This window comes from Melospiza georgiana, chromosome 22, assembly GCF_028018845.1.
Source record: "Melospiza georgiana isolate bMelGeo1 chromosome 22, bMelGeo1.pri, whole genome shotgun sequence".
Classification (NCBI taxonomy): domain Eukaryota; kingdom Metazoa; phylum Chordata; class Aves; order Passeriformes; family Passerellidae; genus Melospiza; species Melospiza georgiana.
The window spans coordinates 9,675,704-9,699,130 of NC_080451.1; the positions used below are offsets into that span (position 1 = coordinate 9,675,704).

General features: G+C 45.7%; 2 protein-coding genes across 2 annotated transcripts in view; both read right to left on the reverse strand.

Moving 5' to 3' along the window:
* LOC131092520 (ATPase family AAA domain-containing protein 3) overlaps window positions 1-2,718 on the reverse strand; it is a 30,695-nt gene extending 27,977 nt beyond the window's left edge. The window contains exons 1-3 of the mRNA XM_058039231.1: window positions 2,558-2,718; window positions 1,349-1,425; window positions 156-257 (exon numbers count right to left, since the gene is read on the reverse strand). Coding sequence (XP_057895214.1) covers window positions 156-257; window positions 1,349-1,393 — 147 coding nt within the window. The 5' untranslated portion in view covers window positions 1,394-1,425; window positions 2,558-2,718. The remainder of the gene's footprint in view (window positions 1-155; window positions 258-1,348; window positions 1,426-2,557) is intronic.
* A 1,262-nt stretch (window positions 2,719-3,980) lies between these two features.
* VWA1 (von Willebrand factor A domain containing 1) lies at window positions 3,981-22,634 on the reverse strand. Its single transcript, XM_058039466.1, has 5 exons — window positions 22,062-22,634; window positions 17,725-18,288; window positions 9,182-9,460; window positions 7,397-7,669; window positions 3,981-5,499 (listed from the first exon to the last, which is right to left on the reverse strand). Exons 1-5 carry the CDS (start codon window positions 22,327-22,329, stop codon window positions 5,450-5,452), a joined length of 1,434 nt encoding a protein of 477 aa, XP_057895449.1. The 5' UTR covers window positions 22,330-22,634; the 3' UTR covers window positions 3,981-5,449.
* Window positions 22,635-23,427: the final 793 nt, after the last annotated feature.

A 23,427-nucleotide genomic window follows, 5' to 3' on the forward strand; every position in this document is an offset into this window, starting at 1 on the left:
AAGTTCCAGCTCAACATCACAAATCCAGGACAAAATGGGGGCTCAGCCTGTGAGCACCCCCAGAGCTCCTCTCCCCAAAAAGGGATAATTAATAAAGGGATGATTAATAAAGGGATAATGAATGCATCATTGCCTTTTCCCCCTCATTCCCTTACTGCTTGGTGCTGTTTGGTTTCTTCATTGAGAGTTTTCCTTCTCTCCTCTGCCTGCACCCGGATCTGCTCATTCTTCAGCTGTTCTATGGCAGCCTCGTACTCCTGGGGCAGAAGCAGAATTTAACCATCAGAAATTCACAGAAATTTCACCACCAGGAATTCACAGGAACTTCATCATCAGGAATTCACAGATCACCTGTACAGAAATGCTACTGACAATCACATTCCAAGAAATCCCTCTGCATTCAGAGTGGTACCCTTAAAAGATGACCACTGACACAAGGAAGTTAAAATATGATAGTAAATATGAATAATTAAAATAAATATAAATAATAAATTATTATAGTAAATTATGGTAATAAAATATGGACATGAATTATGATAATAAAATATTATACTATAATATAATAATAAAATATGATACTATAATATGATGATATAATATTATACTGAAATATGATAACATTATAATATGTATACCAAAATATGATACTAAAATGTTACAAAATATTATATTTTTAATACATTATAAACTTATTATAATATATAATTATATTATATATTATCATAAATATGATTATAAAATATGGTGATAAAGCAAAGTATTATAATGAAATATGATAATAGAATATAATAATGAAATATGCTAATAAAATATTATAGTAAGATATTATCATAAAATATTATAGTAAGATAATATAATACAATATTATAATAAGCTATTATATTAAAATACTACAATAAAGTATTGTAATAATATATTACAATAAATATGATAAAATATTAATTTCTGAATCATCATAAGAAATATCATAATCAACCATTTCAGGATTAAACACAATTTAAAAAAAATAAATTCAAGATATCAAGCAACACCCAAACAATCCCTAAATTCCTTTACAAGAGAAACAGAAATCTGTCCTTCACACAGTTACAGCTCCAGAAACCCCTGGTCACTCCCCAAAACCAGCAGGGATATTCAAGGCCACAAAAAATTGTGTCAGAACAGCCCAAATTAGCTGAGATCACCTCCCAGAATTACTCATTTTTCCCCCCTAAAGGCAAATAACCCCAATTTGCTGAAGCTGAGCAGAAGGACAAATCCATCACCCTCTGCAGAGGAAAGATTTGAGCTTTGTCCCTGCCAGAGCTGGCAGTGCCCGAGGGCCCCAAGGAGAGGAATCCCAGCCCACCTTGAGTTTGGTTTGCTGCTCCAGCTGCAAGGTCTGCTCCTGCATCTGGGCCAGGCTCAGCGCGTCCTTGGCGTGGCCTGGGGGCACAGAAAGGGACAGGGATGGCTCAGGGGCTGGATTTTACATTCTCCAGATTCTGTGCTGATACACCAGGTGTTAACACTTCTTCTTCCAGACTCTGTTCTCCAGATTTTCTGTTTTCCAGATTCAGGGTTTGGCTTTTCTATTTTCCAGATTCTTTCCTGATACCTCAGGTGTTAACGCTTCTATTTTCCAGATTCTGTACTGATGCCTCAGGTGTTAACTTTCCTATTTTCCCAAATTCTGTACTGATAACTCAGGTTTTGGCTTTTCTGTTTTTCACATTCTGTACATTTTAACTTTTCTATTCTCCACATTCTGCGCTGCTTTAGCGTGTGGGTCTGAGCTTCATAGCAGGGCATGGTGAGCTCTGTGCACAGAGCAGGGAGACAAAACAATTCCTTCTTTAGATATAACTCAGAGATATAATTCATTGATTTATATATTGGGTGCAGAGCCTGGACCCAAAACCAGAGCAGTGATTCCACACAATGAATCTTTCAGAGAAAAGAATTTATTGCTCCATTATCAGAAGAAATGAGCTTCTTCCCGCCTTGAAGGCGCTGTTAGGGTTCAGAGGAAGAAGTTGATGATGACCAGACAGAATCCTGTGTTTAAATGGAATTTATGCATCACTAACGAGGTGTATGAATGTGCAACAGGCTGTTGTTTTTAAGGGTTAATCCATGTTAACCTGGGTCCTTTTTCGGGCCCAGAAAAGGTACCCGGACTTCCACAGCTCTCTGTGTCTATTGTCTCATATTGTCCTAATTCAAACTGTCCAAATTATGATTACTGTAACTGTATTCCTATTTATATAACCATTTTATTACTATTAAACGTTGAAAATTTTAAAAACAAGCGATTGGCGTTTTTCACAGTCTAGGACCAAGCTCTGCTCCCTGGGAAGGGCAGGAAGGGGCGCCCGGGAGATTCTGCCTGGCTGAAAAACGCCAATTTTTTTTATAACCTAAAACCATATTTAATTAAGAGAATTAATACACCAGAAGTTTCTAGCACAACACATATTACATTCAATTGAATATTTGAATAAAACACACGCTGTTTCTCACACAGATCCTTTTCCCCACACCCCTCCGAGCCCTCCCCTCCCGTCCCCTCACGCACGGGACGCGTCCAACTCCCGCGCCGCCTTGGCCGCGCGCTCCAGGCCCGTGGGGTCGAAGTTGCTCCATTTGTCCTTGGGCGTCTGACGGTCCCCGGCGCCTCCAGCGCCCCCGCCGCCGCCGCCAGCAGCGGGGCCGGGCGGCAGCGAGAGGCCGCTGCCGGTGCCCGGAGGAGCCGCGTCCCCGCCGCCGCCCGGGGCGGCCCCGCGGTTCAGCCCGAACAGCCACGACATGAGGGCGGCGGCGCCGGCTGCACGCGGGGACGCGCCGCGGGCACTGCGCGTGCGCGGAGAGGCGGGCCGCGTTCTCATTGGGTGGAGGGAGAGGCGCGCCGCGCGGTGATTGGTGGAGGGGAGGCGCGTGTGGGGTTTGATTGGTGGGGAGAGGAGGGAGGGGCGGGGGAGGAGGGTGGAGGGGACGGAGAGCGCGGAGGGACAAATGGGGCGGTGCTTCCGCATAGCAACGGGAGTGAGGGGCGTTGCTAAGGGCCGCGAGGAGGCGTGGCCTGGGCGTTATCCCGGGATTGCCTTGGGAATATCCCGGGATTGCCTTGGGGTTATCCCGGATTTCCTTGGAAATCGGCCCCAACTTGGCGTTATCCCGGGATTGCCTTGGGAATATCCCGGGATTGCCTTGGGGTTATCCCGGATTTCCCTGGAAATCGGCCCCAGCTTGGCGTTATCCCGGGATTGCTTGGGAATATCCCGGATTTCCTCCGAAATCGGCCCCGGTTTTGCGTTATCCTGGGATTCCCTTGGGGTTATCCCAATTTCCCTTGCCATTATCCCGAATTTCCCCTGGCATTATCCCGGGTTTGGCTTGGGGTTATCCCATATTTTCCTTGGGGATATCCCAGGATTCCCTCGGTGTTATCCCGGGATTCCCTTGGGGTTATCCCGAATTTCCCTGGAAATCGGCCCCAGCCTGGCATTATCCCGAATTTCCCTTGGGTTAATCCCAGATTTGCTCCGAAATCAGCCCCAGTTTGGCGTTACCCCGAATTTCCCTTGGGGTTTTCGTGGATTTCCCTCGAAATCCTCTCCTTGGAATGGCAGAGAGGATGGGAAAGCAGAAAAGGGGAGCACAGAGAAACCTCTTGCTGTGGTTATGTGGGATAAAGAGCAGGATTTCCCTGGAAATCATCATTTTGGAACTGACGTTTCATCAAGACCAATATATTTCTGGTTTTTACATTTCCCACACATTTTTTGAGGGATGGGAGTAAAATTTGGGGTAAATCTGGTTATTCAGGCATGGGTGGAACACACACTTCATTTAAAATTATGATTTAAGGGTGATCTCAGAAGCTTTTGCCAACTTTTGTGATTCTATTAATTCCAGCTTTTCAACCCCTGGAACAAAACCCACAATTCCCCCCCATAAAACCCCACCGATTTCCCAGCAAGCACAAAGGAACCATTCAGTAGCTCTCATATTTATATTTATTTGTCTTCAAAAGGCTGTGTTACAACTGAGGGGGGATGAAAATTAATGCATTAATAAACTATGCAGGAAGTTGTGCAAACTTATTTTCTGTCCTACAGCGAGAAGAAACAAAATCATTTTATTGCATGAGCAGTTCCAGGGGCTTTGTGATCCTTTCAACGCTGAGATTAATCAGTCACAAATGCACATTCCAGAGGAGGACAGAAACCACATGAAAATCTCTTTATAGAGTTAATGAATGACTCACCTCCCTTCTCTCCTGAACAAGGCAGCCCAAGGAAAAATGCTCCAGAAAGGTGGAAATGAAAAATTCAGCTCTCAGGAGACAAAGTCAGGGGTAAAATTCCTCTCAGCTCCAAAAGGAGCTGATTTAAGCTGATTTAAGAAGGGTTTTTGAGGCTGAATGGGGCTCTCCACAAACAGCACTGCTTCAAAACCAAGCTCCACATGGAGGGAAAATAAGCAATAAATTTAAAATAGAACAAGAGTTACTGAGGGAGGGTGTTCCCACTGATGCTGGGGGTTAGCAGAGAAATATCTACATTTCTTTACAGCCCTAAGCCCTGAACTTTGAAACCATTTTCTTGGTCACTAGGTATTTATAATTAATTTATCTTTCTTTCTTTTTTTCCCCCGGCTCCCCCTTCCAGCGTGGCTTAGAGACAGCGAGTTCAAACTTAGGGAAATAATCAGATTTATATTTTTTTTTCCCTTAAAAACATTGATTTTTAAGTGTAGCTCAAGCTTAGCACTGGGTGAAAGCCCAAGACAAGACACCAGAGATGTGCTCTGTGTGTTCAGAGTGCAGAGGAATGATAGTGCTGGAGAATTATTGCCTGTAACTAATCACAGAACAGGCTAATTAATCTCCACGAGGGCAGCAGCACTCCCATTTGGTGAAGGGGGTTTGCAGGTATGCCAGAGCAATGATCCAGGCAGGAGCACAGAAACAAAAATAAATGTTTTAGATGGTTTTGTCTGGCTTTTCTGGGCTCTGGAGGGAAGCACATTCCCAGGATTTTGGGTTTTCTGCTCTCTCATTCCCTCCAGGGGATAGGTTGGATTCAGGACTGGATTTGGCCAGGATGGAATTGGAACAGCCAAATCCTGAATGAGTTCATGCAAAAAGAAACCTGCATCAACCTTGAATAAATAGAGAGCAGGAGCAAGCAGCAGTGAGGATCCACCACTCTGCCTCCTGTTTGTTACTGGTGTTTCTGTGAAATGGGGACACATTTGGCATCTTTTAGTCACATTTTTAGTCGCACTGGCTGTTCCATGCACCCAGGCAAGCCTTTAGACCTGGCAGAGCTTGGCTGGGGCCAGGTTTGGGCTGGACACCTGCAGGGACAGCACGGCCTGGGGCAGGAGCTGCTTCCTCCCTGGCTCCTCCTTTTTTTGTCCAAATCTTTGTCCTTTCCAGACCTTTGCTGTGCTGGGCAGGAGCTCACTGCAGGCTGTGCTGCTCTCTGGGCCTGGATCCTTGGGCCTCTGTGGCTGGAGGGGACACGAGGAACAGAAATGTCACAATACAAGGAATTAAAATGTCAGAAAATAAGGGATTAAAATGTCAGAACACAAGGAATTAAAATGTCAGAACACGAGGAATGCAAATGTCAGCTTTAGTCACCCATTCTCCACGTCTGAGTCACAGATCTCACCCCTTATTTTTATCCATTAGATGCATAAATAAACTTCAATAAATAAATAAATAAATTTATTTATTATTTAAATAATATTAATTAATAAATTAAAATAATACTTAAATTAATAACAATTAATATAATATTAAATTATATCTAATTAATAAATTAAATAAATTAATGTATTTTCATGCATTAAATGCATAAATAAATTTTAATAAAGAAATAAATTTATTGAATATTTAAATAAAAATAATAAAGAAAATTAGCAATTAAATTAGTAATAATTAATATAATACTGACTATTTACATAATAACTGTAATAAATAATTAAACTTATTTTATGCATTAAATGCATAAATAAATTTGAATAAATTTATTTAATATTGAAATAATATTAATAAATAAAGAAAATTGATAATTAAATTAATAATAATTTATATAATATTAAATAATATCTAATTAATAAATCTAATAAATAAACAAATGAATGTATTTTTTGCATCTGTCTCCACTGTACTCTTTTTCCTCCTGCCTGCAATAAACTCCACTAGGAGGAGTCTTACTCCTAAAAACGGGGGGAAAACCCAATTTTGGTCAGTCTGTGGTGAAACAAGAGCGGTGATGAGCACAGAATATCCCAGCCCTGGGGGCTGCTCTGTGGGTTTGGAATGCCTGAAACAGAAACCCCTGAGAGAGAGAGAAAAGAATGCAGGATTTGAATTGGAACCTTTAGAAAAACTGAAATATATTCAGCCACACAGTAGGAGTGCAAGTTTTTGTTTTAAGTAAGCAGAAATATATTTTAAGTCAGTAGAAATATATTTTAAGTCCCTTAAGAGAGTAAAAGCCCTAAAGCCTAGTTTAAAGTTCAGTGGTGTTCCCTTTCACAAAAATTCTCCACAGAGCACAAGTTTCTGCTCATTACCTTCTTAACAGCTTTCCCACCCCAGGAACTGGATTCTGAATAATGAAAAACTGGATTCTGAATAATGAAATACTGGATTCTGAGTAATAAAAAAATGGATTCTGAATAATCAAAATCCGCCCAGGGACTGGATTCTGAATAATGAAATACTGGATCCTGAATAATGAAACACTGGATCCTGAATAATGAAACACTGGATCCTGAATAATGAAAATCCACCCAGGGACTGGATTCTGAATAATGAAATACTGGATTCTGAGTAATAAAAAACTGGATTCTGAATAATCAAAATCCACCCAGGGACTGGATTCTGAATAATAAAAAAATGGATTCTGAATAATGAAAAACTGGATTTTGAATAATAAAAATCCACCCAGGGATTGGATTCTGAATAATATAAAAATAGATTCTGAATAATGAAAAGCTGGATTCTGAATAATAAAAATCCACCCAGGGATTGGATTCTGAGTAATATAAAAATAGATCCTGAATAATGAAAAACTGGATTCTGAGTAATAAAAAACTAGATTCTGAATAATAAAAACCCACCCAGGGACTGAATTCTGAATAATAAAAAACTGGGTTCTGAATAATAAAGAACTGGATTCTGAATAATAACAAACTGGATTCCAAATAGTAAAAATCCACCCATGGACTGGATTCTGAATAATAAAGGACTGGATTCCGAAAAATAAAAAAACTAGATTTTGAACAATAAAAAAACTAGATTCTGCACAACAAAACCCCACCCAGGGGCTGGATTCTGGGTCCCCCCTGAGGCAGGTGACCCTCTGGGGCCCCTCTCTGTGCTGCCCCCGCTCACCTTGCAGGGTGCAGGCCTTGGCTGACAGGGATTTCTCCGTGCCAGACCTGTAGATGGCCGTCACTGTCACCAGGTAGGTGGTGTTGGGCGCCAGGTGCTCCAGCCTGGTGCTGTTGTGGCCGCCGTCCACCTGCAGCAGCCTGGCTGAGCCCCCCGGCAGGGGCCCGTAGAGCACCTGGTAGGAGGCCACGGTGTCCAGAAGAGGAGCCCAGCTCACCTGCAGGCTGCGGGGCCCACAGTCCGAGATGAGAACCTCAACTGGGCTGATTTCCTCTGGGAAAGGTGGAGAGAGGTGTGGGTGAGGATTTAGTGAGAGTTATTGATGTGCGTCATATTGGGGTTCAGGGGCGGGGAATTAAAATCAACCCAGTGGAACTAAAATCAACCCACTGAAATTAAAATCAACCCAGCAAGGAAGTAAAGTCAACCCAGCAAATGATTCAAATTAACCCATTGGAATTAAAATCAACCCAGTGAAACTGGAATCAACCCAGTGAAATTCAAATCAACCCATCGGAATTGAAATCAACCCAGCAAGGAATTCAAATCAACCCAGCAAGGAATTCAAATCAACCCAGCAAGGAATTCAAATCAACCCAGTGGAACTAAAATCAACCCAGCAAATAATTCAAATCAACCCATTGGAATTAAAATCAACCCAGTGAAACTGAAATCAAGCCAGTGAAATTCAAATCAACCCAATGGAATTGAAATCAACCCAGCAAGGAATTCAAATCAACCCAGCAAGGAATTCAAATCAACCCAGCAAGGAATTCAAATCAACCCAGTGGAATTGAAATCAACTCAGCAAAGAATTAAAATCAACCCAGTGGAATTAAAATCAACCCAGGAAGGAATTGAAATCAACCCAGTGGAATTGAAATCAACCCAGTGGAATTGAAATCAACCCAGTGGAATTGAAATCAACCCAGTGGAATTGAAATCAACCCAGCAAGGAATTCAAATCAACTCAGCAAGGAAGTAAAGTCAACCCAGTGGAATTGAAATCAACACACTGAAATTCAAATCAACCCAGCAAGGAATTCAAATCAACCCAGGGAATTCAGATCAATCCAGTGGAATTAAAATCAGCCCAGTGGAATTCAAACCAGCCCAGCAAGCAGATGTTGGTGCTCATCCCACAGCTCAGCCCAAAGCAAAGGGTTTCTCTGCCTTTCAGCCAGAGCTGTTCTCACATGCAGAAAATGAATATTTTGTACAAGTCCGCCTTGACTCTGCCAGCCCAGCCCAGTTTTCAGTTTGCCCCAGCACAAATCTGAGCTATTCTCTGCACAGAGAGGCTGATCCTGCTCCGAGTTCCTCCCCTCTCAAACCCAGACTTCCCTTAGGTCATTCCAGCATCCTCCAGCTCCAGCTCCAGCCCCAGGCGGGATCCTGTCCTTGTCCCTAAGGTCCAAGCCATGCCCATCTTACCTGGCAGGGTGATGACCCTGATGCCCCCATCCATGCCCATCTTACCTGGCAGGGTGATGACCCTGATGCCCCCATCCATGCCCCTTTACCTGGCAGGGTGGTGACTCAGGCCCCATCCATGCCCCTTTACCTGGCAGGGTGGTGCCCTTGGTCCCATCCATGCCCCTTTACCTGGCAGGGTGGTGCCCCTGATGCCTCCATCCATGCCCCTTTACCTGGCAGGGTGATGACCCTGATGCCCCCATCCATGCCCCTTTACCTGGCAGGGTGGTGCCCTTGGTCCCATCCATGCCCCTTTACCTGGCAGGGTGGTGCCCCTGGTGCCCCAAGGCCCCATCCATGCCATCTTACCTGGCAGGGTGGTGACCCTGGTTCTCTGGGGAGGGACGTAGCGCACGTTGGACTCGGGGGTCAGCGCCACCTCGTAGGTGGTCGCCGGTGCCAGCTGGGTGAGCACGAGGCTGCTCTGTGCCCCGGGCACCTGCAGGGCCCTCCTGGCAGCGGGGTCGCCCCCCGGGCCGTACTCCAGGCTGTAGAAGCCGCTGTCCGGGGACAGCAGCTGCGGCCACACCAGGCGGAAGCTGCTGGAGGTGACGTCGGTGGCGTGCAGGCGGTTGGCACGGATGGCATCTGGAAAGGGACGGGGGACAGAGATCACTGCTGGCATCGGCCCCCAGAGCAGGAGCAGCTGCAGTGCCAGCCCTGCTGGGGCACACGTGCAGCTGGCAGCACCCGTGCAGTCACCGAGGGGTGGTGCTGGATTAAGGTTTTTATTTTGACTCAGAGATGGAGTAACTGAGTAAAAGGCTTTTAAAATATTTTATTTTTTATTAAATATACTTATATACTTATATTTTTATATATTCCATATCCATATATTTATATTTAATATCAATATATTGAATATTAATATAGAATATCTTATTCTAATAATATTTTTTATATTCTGTATTTATATATTGATATTTAATATTAATCTATCCATATTTAGTATAGGTATATTTACTTTATATATTTATATATTAATATTTTATATTTCATAATTTTATTCATTTTATTAATTTATATATTCATATATATGTATTTTATATTTAAATATTTTTACATTTTTACTTAAATATATTTTATATCTTCATTATATTGATATATTTTATATATTTTATATATTTTTATACTTTTTTATACATTTTTATATATTTTTATATATTTTATATATTTTATATATTTAAATATATATTTATATGATTACTTAAATACGTTTATATATCTTATTATATTTTTATTTATATATTTCTATTTTGTATATTTTATTTATATATTTTTAAATTTTCTTTTTAATTTTTACTTCCATGTGAAGGATGAGGCAATACAGATGTTACAATTTACGTTATCACGATCAGAAGCCAACTCTTTATTATAGCACATTATAAGTGTTTCTTGACCTATCAGCTTTTATAACACTGAATATATATATTTGTATATTTATTTAAATATATTTATACATTCATTTAAATGTATTTATATATCTCATTATATTTTATTTTATATATTAATATTTTGTATATTTATATTTAGAATAAAATGCTGAAAAATTCTTAAACTAATTATCAAAAATTACCTTTTATGAGTCTTATTACAGTGTATTTTTCACAGTTCTATTTCCCTGAAGCACCTCGCCTAGAGATCTGGTCTAGATTGAGAGATCTGGTCTAGATCGAGAGATCTGGTCTAGATCTCTAATCTAGGGTAGAGAATTAATTCTCTACAAATTAATTTCCCTGTGGAAATCCCCAAACCAGCAAACCCCTGCACAAGAACGGCCCGGAGCGTGGAGAGCTCCATTCCTCCTGCTCTGTGCCCATCCCAGTGCCCGGGGGACAGGGCAGGGCCTGGGCAGTGCCAGCCCAGCTGAGGTCACCCCGTCCTGAGGGCTCACAGAGCTGCCTTGTTCGGTGACATTCAGCACTCAGAGAGAGCCCCCTTGTGCCACCTCACCTCTCCCTGCCCACGGGATCCACAAAACCACAGAATCCACATGATTCACAGAATCCACAAAACCACAGAATCCACATGATTCACAGAATCCGCAGAACCACAGAATCCAAAAAACCACAGAATCCACATGATTCACAGAATCCACAAAACCACAGAATCACAGAATTCTCAGAATACACAAAACCACAGAATCCACAGAACCACAGAATCCAAAAAACCACAGAATCCACATGATTCTCAGAATCCACAGAACCACAGAATCACAGAATTCTCAGAATCCACAAAACCACAGAATCCACAGAATCCACATGATTCACAGAATCCACAAAACCACAGAATCACAGAATTCTCAGAATCCACAAAACCACATAATCCACAGAACCACAGAATCCAAAAAACCACAGAATCCACATGATTCACGGAATCCACATGATTCACAGAATCCACAAAACCACAGAATCCACATGATTCACAGGATTCTCAGAATCCGCAGAATTCTCAGAACCACGGAGTTCTCAGAATCTCTGGGTTGGAAGAGACTTTTAAGATCAGGTCCAACCCAGCCCCAACAGCTCAACTCAACCCTGGCACCCCATGCCACACCCAGGGATGGTGACTCCACCACCTCCCCAGTTCCTGGGAATTCCCAAAATTCTCAGAATCCACAGGTTGGAAGAGCCCTTCAAGACCATCGACCCAACCCTGGCACCCAGTGCCACATCCAGGCTTTGTTAAACACACCCAGGGATGGGGACTGCTCCTTTTGGAGCCTTTTTTTGTGCTACCTTTGAGCTCCAGAGCACAAACCCCAGGCTTAAATCCCTCTGGTGGTGCTCCCTGACCCTTCTGACACTCCCATTTTGGGCACAATTCCACTGTTCTCTGGTCTTCCAGAGAGGCACAAACACACAGGATTTTGTTTCTAGCTCCAGGGAAGTGACATGGAGACCTCTTTTGTTTCTAAATGATGTTTAAGAGCTTTGAAAAGCCCCTAAATCCTTATAAAAGCACTTCCAGCTCATGCTCAGAGCACTCACAGAGCTCTCACACAGAGAGCTTCGCACAGAGGCGAAGGGAGGCACAAAATCCTCTCCCAAAGCTGCAAATTTGGGGCTGCTCTGCCTTCCCAGACTCATCCTTTAGCTGGGAGAGGACCAGCCCTCCTCCTCTGAGCCCTGCCAGCTTCCCTGTACCAAATAAAACAGGCTCAGATTTTCCTCTGAGCTGTTCCCTGGCAGGAACATCTCCCTGCTCTGTGCCCTGCCCATCCCAGTGATCCCATCCCATCCCAAATCCTGGGGCCCTGCACTCTTCTGGGAGCCCCACAAACCTCAGGGACCGAGCCACAAAGGGACAGGAAGCACAGGGAAGGTCTCAGTGCTGCCAAAAAACCCTGCCAGAAGCTCAGGGAATGGAAATTAGTGAGCTGGGAGCAGGGAAAATGTCAATGGAGGGGGCAGATCAAAGGAGAAGCCCGCAGCAAACAGCTCTGCCCCTTGTTGCCAGAGCCCTGGAAGTTTCAGCATATAAAGAGAGAAATAAAGCACAGAAAATGAAGACATAAATGCCCACAATGGTGAGAAATGGATTTATAGAGAGTTCTCAAACAGAAGGCTCACACAGTGTGCGTCTGTGTGCAAACCTGGAGATAAGAAATGCTGATTTAGAAACGCCGTGGAACAGGACAGACATTGTGGAGAGAGAAATGGAACCAGAAAAGAAGTTTCAAAAGATGACCTTACAGAAAAGATTAGACACTTTGGAGAAACAGAACTGTGAAAGATGCATTGTAGTAGGAGCCATGAGGGGTAATTTTAGATGATTGGCTTTAAAACATTTACAACATGGTGTAGCTAAAGCAAATAAGCCAAAACCCCTTATAATGTAGTATAATTAAGAAATAGTTAACTCCTGACTGTGATGGTGTGAATTATAACGTCTGTACTGTCTCACCCTTCACATGAGACTGAAAATAAAATAAAAGTTTTTCAAACACCTCTCAGTTGCCCCATCTCTGGGTCAGAAAAGGGCTCAATCCAACACTCAATGTGTTTCCCAGCCCCTCTGCTCCCAGAGGGAACCAGTCATAAATAAATAAATAAATATTTTTAGCATTATCATTATTTAATAATTAATATCCTGTACTGGACTGAGGCAGTGCCTGCCTGGTGACACTTTCCCTCCACCTCCTGCCTCTTGGGGACTCCAAACACCATTTTGCAGCCAGGAGCTCTGCAAAGGTCAGGATCAGACTTGCAGGAATGCTGCTGGCTTCATGATGAGGATGAGAAAGTAAAAACAGCAGCAAGAACAGCCAGAACAGGACAGATTTGTCCCAAATCCCAGCTGCAGCTCCTCTGACCCAGACTAGGACAGGTTCTCCTGCAATTTCTCAGACCCAGATTAGCCTGGATTTTTTTTCCTGGCTGCAGAAGAACCTGTCCTAAACTGGGTCTGAGAAGCTGCAGCTGGGATTTGGGATTCTGGTTCTGTTTGATGTGAGTGGGGCAAAGTTCTGATTCTGGCAGGGGTGACAGAGCTCAAAGCCTTCCCTGCAGCAGAACTCTCAAAATCAGACTTGCAGGAATGCTGCTGGCTTCATGATGAGGGTAAAAACAAAACAGCAGCAAGAACAGCCAGAACAGGACAGATTTGTCCCAAATCCCAGCTGCAGCTTCTCAGGATGGGTTAGACTGGGACAAATTAGATTAGGACAGGTGAGATTGGGACAGGTGAGATTGGGACAGGTGAGATTGGGACAGGTTCTCCTGCAGCTCCTCAGACCCAGTTTAGGACAGGCTCTTCTGCAACTTGTCTGACCCAGATCAGGAAAAATTCTTCTGTAGCTTTCAGACCCAAACTAGGACAGGTTCTCCTGCAGTTCTCAGACCCAGATTTGCCAGGATTTCTGCTTGGCTCCAGGAGAACCTGTCCTAATCTGGTTTAGAGAAGCTGCAGCTGGGATTTGGGACAAATCACTTTGATGTGAGTGGGGCAAGGTTCTGATTCTGGCAGGGGGACAGAGCTCAGAGCCTTCCCTGCAGCAGGACTCACCCAGGGCCCATTTTGGGTCAGAAATGCTCTTTCCTGAGCGCATGTGGGACGTGGGGATGCTCAGGGCTTGCAGGCTCCTGCAAAGCCTGGCTCAGGAGTGGTGCCAAAGGCTGGCAGGAGGCAGCAGCCCCAGCCTAACTGGGCTGGGCACGGAGCAAGTGGCTGCAGGCTCGGGGCTGATGTCAGCTCACAGGAATGCCCTGGTTTCACAACCAAGAGGGTCCTTCCCCAGCACCAAATGCCACATTTTGGGCACAGCGAAGGGAGCCTGAGCTCCTGCACAGCCTGAGAACCTTCCCCTCCCTCTGGGCAGGGTGGAGGTGCCTGCCAGGAGCCAGCTGTGCTTTCTGCAGAAAGAAAAGATGTCCTGATCCTAGGACTGAAAACCTCTTGTAAGGGCATGGAGAAGGTTGTCGTTGATACATCAGACTCCCCTTTTCCTCACAAAGCCTTGAAAAGTGTGGGGCAATGGTTCATAGACATGGCTGTGAGTCCTCTTTGTTCTTTTGGGGTCTCACACAACAGGGCACAGCTATGACTCCCCTTCATTCTTTTGGGGTTTAACCCAAAAGGACACGACTGTGACTCCCCAAACCTTTGTTCTTTTGGGGTCTCTCTCAAAAGGACATGACCGTGCCTCCCCTTTATTCTTCTGGGGTTTAACCAAAAAGGCCTTCAGCAAAGGCCTCCATGGTGAAGGAAGCAAATGTTAAAGGAGCTGTGATCCCATGAGAAATCTGAACAGAGAAAAAGAGAGGAGTGATGAGACCATGTGCCCTCACAGAGAGGAGATCTCTGTTCTCAGAGGTGAAGGTGATTTCAGAAATAGATGTAGACAACATTTGCTCTTGAACTAATCTTTAAACCAACACCCCATCAGCTGACATGGCCCATAAACACAGCTGTGGGAAAAGCTGTGAAAACACAGGAGGGACTTCGCGATTGCACGGGCTGAGAAAAGCAGGCAGCGAGCACCCCCAGCCCCTGTCCTGGGCAGCTCTGGGGCCACTTCAGCCCCAGCACATCTCCCTGTGCAGGCTGAGCCCACCTGAGGCAGCAGAGCCTGGCAGGGAGCCCTGGTTTGGAATTTCTGAGGAGCAGGCAGGAAACAGCCCAGCCTGGAGAGGGGATGGAAGGAGGGGAGCAGCTCCTGACAAAGCTTGTTTGTGCCTCTCCAAAAGCCTCCACTGTTTTGTTTTGTTTTTTTTTTTGTTTTTTTGTTTTTTTGTTTTTTTTTTAACATTAGCAGAGATGAAGATAAGAGAGGAGTGATAATTAAACCATTCCATAGCTGGAATTAATTAATTCCTGCCTGTCCCTGCCATGCCAGGAAGGGTGGTGGAGCTCTGAGCTGCTCCAGGTAGGCACCAGTGGATTTATTTAAGGGGTTTTATTAATGTGAAATCAGGTGATGTGACCAAAATCTGGCACTTTGCAAGCCCTGGATTCCTGTGGGAACCTCACCTGGCATTAAAACCCCAGCCCAGGAGGTTTTAGGGCTTGCTGGGTTCACAGAATGGGCGCTGCCCTCAGGCACAGTGCTGACCTCTGCAGGTTTTAGATCTGCTTTGTTCTTTTGGGGTCTCACCCAAAAGGACACAACTGGGACTCCCTAAACTTTTGGTTTTTGGGGTTTCACAAAAAAGAATATGGCTGCGACTCCTCTTTGGGGTTTCACACAAAAAGGACACAACTGTGACTCCCCTTCATTCTTTGGGGTCTCACACAAAAGGACATCATTGTGACTGCCCAAATCTTTGTTCCTTTGGGGTTTAACCCCAAAGGACACAGCTCTGACTCCCCAAACCTTTGTTCTTTTGGGGTTTCACCCCGAAGGACACGTCTGTGCCTCCCCTTTGCCCTTTTTGGGGTCTCACACTGCAGGTACTCTGGCTCAGTGCCATTTCCAATGCCATTTCCCTCTCTCCACCCTGTGAGGGGCACAGAATCTACCTTGGGCTGCTCCTCCAAGGGCTCTGCTGGCCAAGTCAGGCCAGGGATCTGGAACACGTTAGAACAGGGGTTTATGGAACAAAAACATTCCTTTCCTATAGCCTCAATGCTGACAGCTTGCACTGTCCTGAATTGTGTTTTTGAAGAGAGCAACTGCGGGAGTTGGAGGTCTCAGCCCCTGATGGTGAATTTTAGAGATTCAGATCTATCCCAAACAAGAGCTGGAAGGAGCTGACAGCAACAAATCCTTGCCAGGGACACACATCCCATTTTAGATGTGCTCAACACGTTTGTGTTCCTCCATCAGCTGGCACAGAGACAGAAACTTTTGAGAGGAAAAAAAATAAAAACCACTTTAAGTGTGAAAATCAACTCAGGGGGCTCAGGCACTTTGTGCCCACAGTTTGCTGAGGTGAAATCATCCCAGTTTGGGCAACCTGTGGTTAACAGCCTGTGCAGGTGGGGCATTTTGAGCTCTGCCTGGGGTGTGCAGATGCCTGACCTGCATGACTCATCCCAAAGACTTGTGGGGTTTTAAGGAACTCAGATATTTCGAGTTCCTACTTCCCAGCTGAACTCACAAACACAAGTTCACCTCACCAAGGGGAATCTGTCCCACTCACACAAACATTCCAAGGGCAAATATTTGTCCCAGACCTCCCAGGAGCCTTGGTTTGTACTTGGACCTGTGGCGGGGATTTGGGAATTGGGGTGATGGTTGTTTATATTAATTAACCAATCACTCAAAGCTGTGCCTAACTGTCTGGAGACAGTCACAGCTTTTCCTTTAGTATGATGTAGTATAGTTATAATATAAAATACTAATAATATATAATAAATAATATAATATGGTATTAATGTAATATAGTATAGTTTCAATAAAGCAATTGTTCAGCTTTCTGAATCATGGAGTCAGAGCGCATTATTCTCTTTAGTATAGTTATAATATTATATTATATATTATTATATATGTATATTACATATAATATACATATATATTATTATATACATATACTAATGTATATTATACATTTATATACTATATATGTATATATAGTATAATGTATATTGTTAATGTATATATAGTATTAATGTCATATAATATAGTTATAATAAAGCAATTCTTCAATTGTTCTGAACCATGGATTCAGAGCACATTATTCCCTTTGGTATAGTTATAATATAGTATTAACGTAATACTATATATATAATTATAATATAATATATATTATATTATTAGAAATATATAATTATAGATAATAATATATATTATATAATTAATATAATAATACATATACACTAGACTATATTAATACTATAGTAAGTTAATAGTATTAATATAATATAGCATTAAAATAGTATTAATATAGTACAGTATACTATAATATAGTACAGTATAATATAATTAATATAATATGGCAATTGTTCAGCCCACTGAACCATGGGGTCAGAGCAGATTATTCTCTTCAATATAGTTATAATATAGTATTAATGTCATATAATATAGATAAATAAAGCAATTGTTCTGAACCACGGAGTCAGAGCACATTATTCTCTTCAGTATAATTATAATACAGTATTAATGCCATATAATATAGTATTAATGTCATATATTATATTTCAATAAAGCAATAGTTCTGAACCATGGGGTCAGAGCACATTATTCTCTTCAGTATAGTTATGATACAGTATTAATGCCATATAATATACTATTAATGCCATATAATATACTATTAATGCCATACAATATAGTTTAATAAAGGAATTGTTCTGAACCATGGGGTCGGATCACGTTATTCCCCAGCTGGGGATCACCTACCCCATCAGCGAACAGCCTCCACCCTCTGCGCCCCAGGCTGAGCCCTGCTGCCCCTGCCCTGGTGCCCGCGTACCTCGGATGGCGTCCCTGAGCTCCGGGGTGATGATGGGCAGGTCGTCCACGTCCACAAAGTGCAGGTGCGCGTCCGAGGGCGTGCTGGCGGCCGCCGACAGCTGCAGGAAGTTCCCGCGGCCGGTGCTGACGATGAACACGGTGACCCCCATGTCCTTCAGCAGCTGCATGGGCTCCGAGATGTCGTCCGTGGAGAAGCCGTCCGTCACCCACACCAGCACCTTGGGCACGTCGGGCCTGGCCCCGGCCTGGCTGCTGAAGAGCTTCTCCCTGGCCAGGGCCAGCGCCTTGCCCGTGTTGGTGTCGCCCATGCGCTGCCGCGTGCCCGCGATGGCGCTGCGCAGGCTGGCCCCGCTCAGGTGCTGGTCAAAGGGGAACTCCATGCTGGGCGTGGTGCTGATGTGGATGAGGCTGGCCTGCACGTCCCTGGGCCCGAAGGCGAAGGGCTGCAGGAGGTCCCACATGAACTCCTTGACCTTGGAGAACTCATGGCGGGAGACGCTGGCAGAGCTGTCCAGCAGGAGCAGGAGGTCGCCCTCGGTGTTGGAGGCGGAGGGCTGGGGAGCTGCAGGGCAGAGAGAGAGGGAACAGCATCAGTGGAGGGCTGTGAGCCCAAAACCTGCACAGGCTGGGGAGTCACAGCTGTGTCCTTTGGGGTGAAACCGCCAAAAAACAGAGGTTTGGGGAGTCACAGCTGTGTCCTTTGGGGTGAAACCCCAGAAGAACAAAGAGGAGTCACAGCTGTGTCCTTTTGTGTGAAATCCCAAAAGCCAAAGGTTTGGGGAGGCACAACTGTGTCCTTTGGGGTGAAATCCCAAAAGAATAAAGAGGAGTCACAGCTGTGTCCTTTGGGGTGAAACCCCCAAAAACAAAGGTTTAGGGAATCACAGCTGTGTCCTTTTATGTGAAATGCCAAAAGAACAAAGGTTTGAGGAGTCACAGCCAAATCCTTTTGGGTGAAACCCCAAAAGAACAAAGGTTTGGGGAGTCACAGCCGTGTCCTTTTGTCTGTACCCTGCAGCTCTCCGGCACCACATTCCCATCCCATAACTGCCGGTTTTCCCCATTACTCATTGCTGTTAATTACTCATTGCTGTTAATTAGGGACAGCCCCATCCTGACCCCACAGGGCTCTGCCTTGGTTAACCAAAGCAGCAGCTGGAGGGCAGAGGGTGTTTTGGGGCTGAAGCTTCTCCTTCATTCCAACCCCATCCCATCTGTGACACTGACTCCTGCACGAGATGGAAACAAATTCCTCCTGTTCAGCAGAAAGAATCCATTAAAAAACATAAAAATAAATAAAATCGAGACAAAGGCTCTGCCCCCATCAGGAGTGTGGCAGGGCTCACAAAGCAAGCAGACACTGCAATCAGCCTCCCTGCAGGTCCAGGCTCTCCATTCCCTCATCCTTCCTCCCGCTCCTTGTCCCGCATCCAGCACAAACATGCCATCCGTGCCAGAGGTGGAGGTTTGGAAGCACCAAATCCCTGCTCACGCAAGCAGCTGCTGCTCCCAGGCACTGCAGACGGCGTGGCCAGGTGCCAGAGGAGGATTTCTCATTTTTCAGGGGGGATCTGGAGCACCCGTGAGCATTTTCAGTGTCAGGGATAGCTGAGATGTGACCCCTGAGCTGTGCCGGGGCCTGGGCAGGGACAGTGACACTGCAGGGTCCTGCTGTCACCCCTGTGCGAGGCTGGGTCCATGGCCCGGGCTCTGAAGTGTTTGGAAGGGCTGGATTTGGGAAGGAAAATGTCCCCATGGAAACACAACGCTGGCTGCTGGCTTTTCCAGCAGGAGGAGGAGAGCAGCTGGCCAGGCTTCCCCCGATGCTGACAGGAGACATCCGGGCTGGAGCTGAGCACGGGCTGATTCACACAGCCCCGGGCTCTGGGGCTCCCTCACAGCCAGCAGGGATCAGCTCCTGTCTGGGGTAATGCTGCTTGACATCCCGCTCTTGTCTTCTCTCACTGCTTGGGCTGGAAACCTGCGCGCTGAGGAATTTAAATTTTCCATGCTTTTAAAGGTACAGACCCCAAAGAGAACCTTTCTCCACATCCCCAGGTCAGTGCAGTGTTCCAAAATGGAATGATAGAACTGGGATTGTGGGTGTGGAGTTGGTTAGAAGTGTGTAAAATCACAGAGTGGAAAACTGAGAGTTTGAGGTTTTAGAATATAGAAATAAATATGAAGCAATATGAGGTTTTAGGGTGGAGGCAGGTTGTTCTTCTTCACCTTCTTCTCCGTGGGTGAAGTGTTCCTGTCCCTGTGCCACCACAGCCCCTCTGGACAGGGCACCAGGAGCTGTGCCAGGCTGGGATGGGCATCTCCTGCCCACAGGGGGAGAGGCCAAAGGCAGCTCAACCCAAACACTGATCCTCCTGAACCCAGCTCATCCAGACCCAGTTTAACCCAAACAACTGATCAACCCTAACCCAGCTCAACCCAAACACTGATCCTCCTGAACCCAGCTCATCCAAACCCAGTTTAACCCAAACACTGATCAACCCTAACCCAGCTCATCCAAACCCTGATCATTCCAAAACCAGATCAGCTCAGCCCAAACCCAGCTCATTCCAAGCCCATCTCAATCCCCAAACCCAGCTCAGCTCATCCCTAACCCAGCTCAATCCCCAAACCCAGTTTAACCCTAACCCAGCTCAGCCCCTAACCCTGATCATTCCAAACCCAGCTCAGCCCCAAACACTGATCAACCCAAACCCAGCTGATCCCAAGCCCACAGCCAGCCTCTGGAGCAGGGCACAGCCCTTGTGGAATGCCAAGGCTGGCTCTGGCACAGCCCCTGAAGGCCTGAGCATTGTTCAGAGCCCGGGCTGGGAAATGCCATGGGTTGGGAAAATGCCACGGGCTGCCACCAGGAGAGCAGGACAATGGGAATGTGCCACGGGCTGCCAGGGTGGCAGGAGGGCAGGACAATGGGAATTGCTGCTCCTAGGGTGGCAGGAGGGCAGGACAATGGGAATTGCTGCTCCCGGGGTGGACTTGGAGAGCTGGGACAATGCCAGGAGCTGCAGAACTGTAACTGCGCCAGTGGGACACTGAGGGACAAAATCCAGCACCCTGTGAGGGACAGTGGGACATGGAGGGACAAAATCCAGCCTGGGACACTGAGGGACAAACCCCAGCACCCTGTGAGGGACAAAATCCAGCCTGGGACACTGAGGGACAAAATCCAGCCTGGGACACTGAGGGACAAACCCCAGCACCCTGTGAGGGACAAAATCCAGCCTGGGACACTGAGGGACAAAATCCAGCCTGGGACACTGAGGGACAAACCCCAGTGGGACACTGAGGAGCAGACACGAGGTTCCCTCTGGTTTCCCAGTGTTTGCAGTTCCCAGGTGCCCTGAAAATCAAACAGAACCATCCCTGGAGCGACAGAACCAACCAGAACCATCCCTGCGGGCACAGAACCTTCTCCAAACCAGGACAGACAGAACTGCAGCAGCTCAGCCACCACCGAGGGGTGAGTCCTGCCCAGGAACGGGACACCATCCATCCATCCATCCATCCATCCATCCATCCATCCATCCATCCATCCATCCATCCATCCATCCATCCCTCTCCCAGTTCCAGCTCTGCAGGGCTGCCCCGTTATCGTTTCCCATCTGCAGCTCCCAGGAGAAAGAAAAGCTGAAGTTTTAGAGGCGAAGCGATTGAATTACAGCGATCAGGAGAGAACAGAGCGTTAATCACCGCTGGCTCCCCTCAGAGCCCTCAGTGAGCAGCGAGCACTTTTCCATGGGGTTCCTTTAACTCTGTGAATTTCTGAACAATTCCCTCTTCCCCACCGGGAACAAAATAGACAAAATTGCATTCTAAGTAATTTCTTTCTGCGATTGCAGACAGGTTTCTTGTGCACAAGCACTTCTAAAAGCAGCAAACACCTAAAGTAGCACCGTAGTCTCAGTTTTTATTCTGAGAAGGGTTTTTGAGGAGAGCAGGAGGCAGGGAATGGGGAAAAGCAGGGCAGGAACCCTTCACCTTTCCAGCACTCACCTGGCTCAGGTGAGCAAATTGACAGCAAAATGCAGGCACGGAAAAAGGGACAGCAGCACCTTAGGCTCAGTTTTTGTTCTCAAAGGGGTTTTTGAGGCGAGCAGGAGGCAGGGAATGGGGTAAAGCAGAGCAGGAATGCTTCGCCCTCCCAGGCACTCACCTGGCTCAGGTGTGTCCCGTCCCACAGCAAAATTCAGCCACAAAAAAAGGGAGAGCAGCACTGCAAGCTCAGTTTTTATTCTGAAAGGGGTTTTTGAGGGGAGCAGGAGGCAAAGAACGCAGTAAAGCAGCTCAGGAACACTTTGCCTTCCCGGCACTCACCTGGCTCAGGTGCGTCCTGTCCCGCAGCAAAACACAGCCACAGCAGAAGTGAAAACGCCACCTTGGCCAACATAGCCGAGCCTGGTGCTGCCCAAAGCGCCTTGAATCCCCCCGACGGGGCCCAGCAGAGCCCGAGCTCGGTCATGGTCCGCGTCCTGCAGCCCCCAGAGCCATCCTGCAGCTCCGGCTGGGGCTTGGCTGCGCTGCGAGCTCCGGCTCCGGCAGGGAATTTTCTTTCCTTCCTCCCCCCCACTCCTTTTAAAGCCATAAATCCATCCCGACAGCGAGAGCTGGAGCACAGGCAGCTCCTGCTGCTCGTCCTCCTCCTCCTCCTCTTATGCTGAGTTAAGCTCGCCCCAGGAGCGGGGTTTGGTCCGAGTGCAGCTGGGCTTGGCTTGGGGAAAAAAAAAAAAAAATATATATATATATATATATATATATATCCCTGTAGATAAAACTTTGGCCGTGAGAAGCACTGGCAGCAGGCCAGGAACTAGAGAGAAAAATAAAAGAGAAAAAAAAAAAAAAAAAAGGGAAAGAAAACTGCCAGAAATCCAAAGTCCTGCCGGTGTGGAATGAGCTGGAAGAAGGGAGAAGGCGCTTATAAAGGCAAGGAGGAGTGGGGAAGGCAGGAGCTGCCCTGCCCTGCCCCGGGAATATTGGCCAATAATCTGCTGGGAGGAGCTTTGGGAGCTTTGCTCTGCTCGGGGCTGTCCATGGGGACAATCCTGGGGCTGGGACACGCGGGGCTCTGTCACCTGGGTCCCCCCGACAGGGAAATTAATGCACAAACATCGGGAAATTAATGCTCAAACACCGGGAAATTAATGCACAAACCCAGGAAATTATTGCACAAATACCGGGAAATTAATGCACAAATACCGGGAAATTAATGCTCAAACACCGGGAAATTAATGCACAAACACCGGGAAATTAATGCTCAAACACCGGGAAATTAATGCTCAAACACCTTTGCTGGAAGCTTCAGAGGGAGGAGAGGCTGACTGAGATCCCTGAATTCCTGCATCCCAAACCCAGACACCCACCTGCTCCCATTATATCCCATAATATCCCCTCAAATCCCACCAAATCCACCAAATCCCAGCAGATCCCATCATATCCCACAAAATCCCATCCCATCCTCCTCCTGCCCCGTCTCCGGACCCATCCAGCGCCCCTTGCAGGATAAATGGAGATGATTCCCTTCCCAAATTTATAATTAAAATTATAATTCTTATTAATTTTAAAATAAATTTTTATTAAATAATTTATATATTTCAATTAAATAGTATTAATTAAACAATTAATATTAAATTTTTATAAACTGTGCCTCTCTGAGTTACCTCCCCACTTTCCAAAGGATTTG

What these genes read in the sequence shown, in the direction of transcription:
- VWA1 (XM_058039466.1), bottom strand. Translation starts at nt 22,329, where the DNA reads ATGGCTTTAAAAGGAGTGGGGGGGAGGAAGGAAAGAAAATTCCCTGCC. An exon ending in ACAGGACGCACCTGAGCCAG is followed by an intron (nt 18,289 to 22,061) that starts GTGAGTGCCGGG and finishes TCTGCCCTGCAG; the next exon opens with CTCCCCAGCCCTCCGCCTCC. An exon ending in CAAGGCCTGCACCCTGCAAG is followed by an intron (nt 5,500 to 7,396) that starts GTGAGCGGGGGC and finishes TGTCCCCTCCAG; the next exon opens with CCACAGAGGCCCAAGGATCC.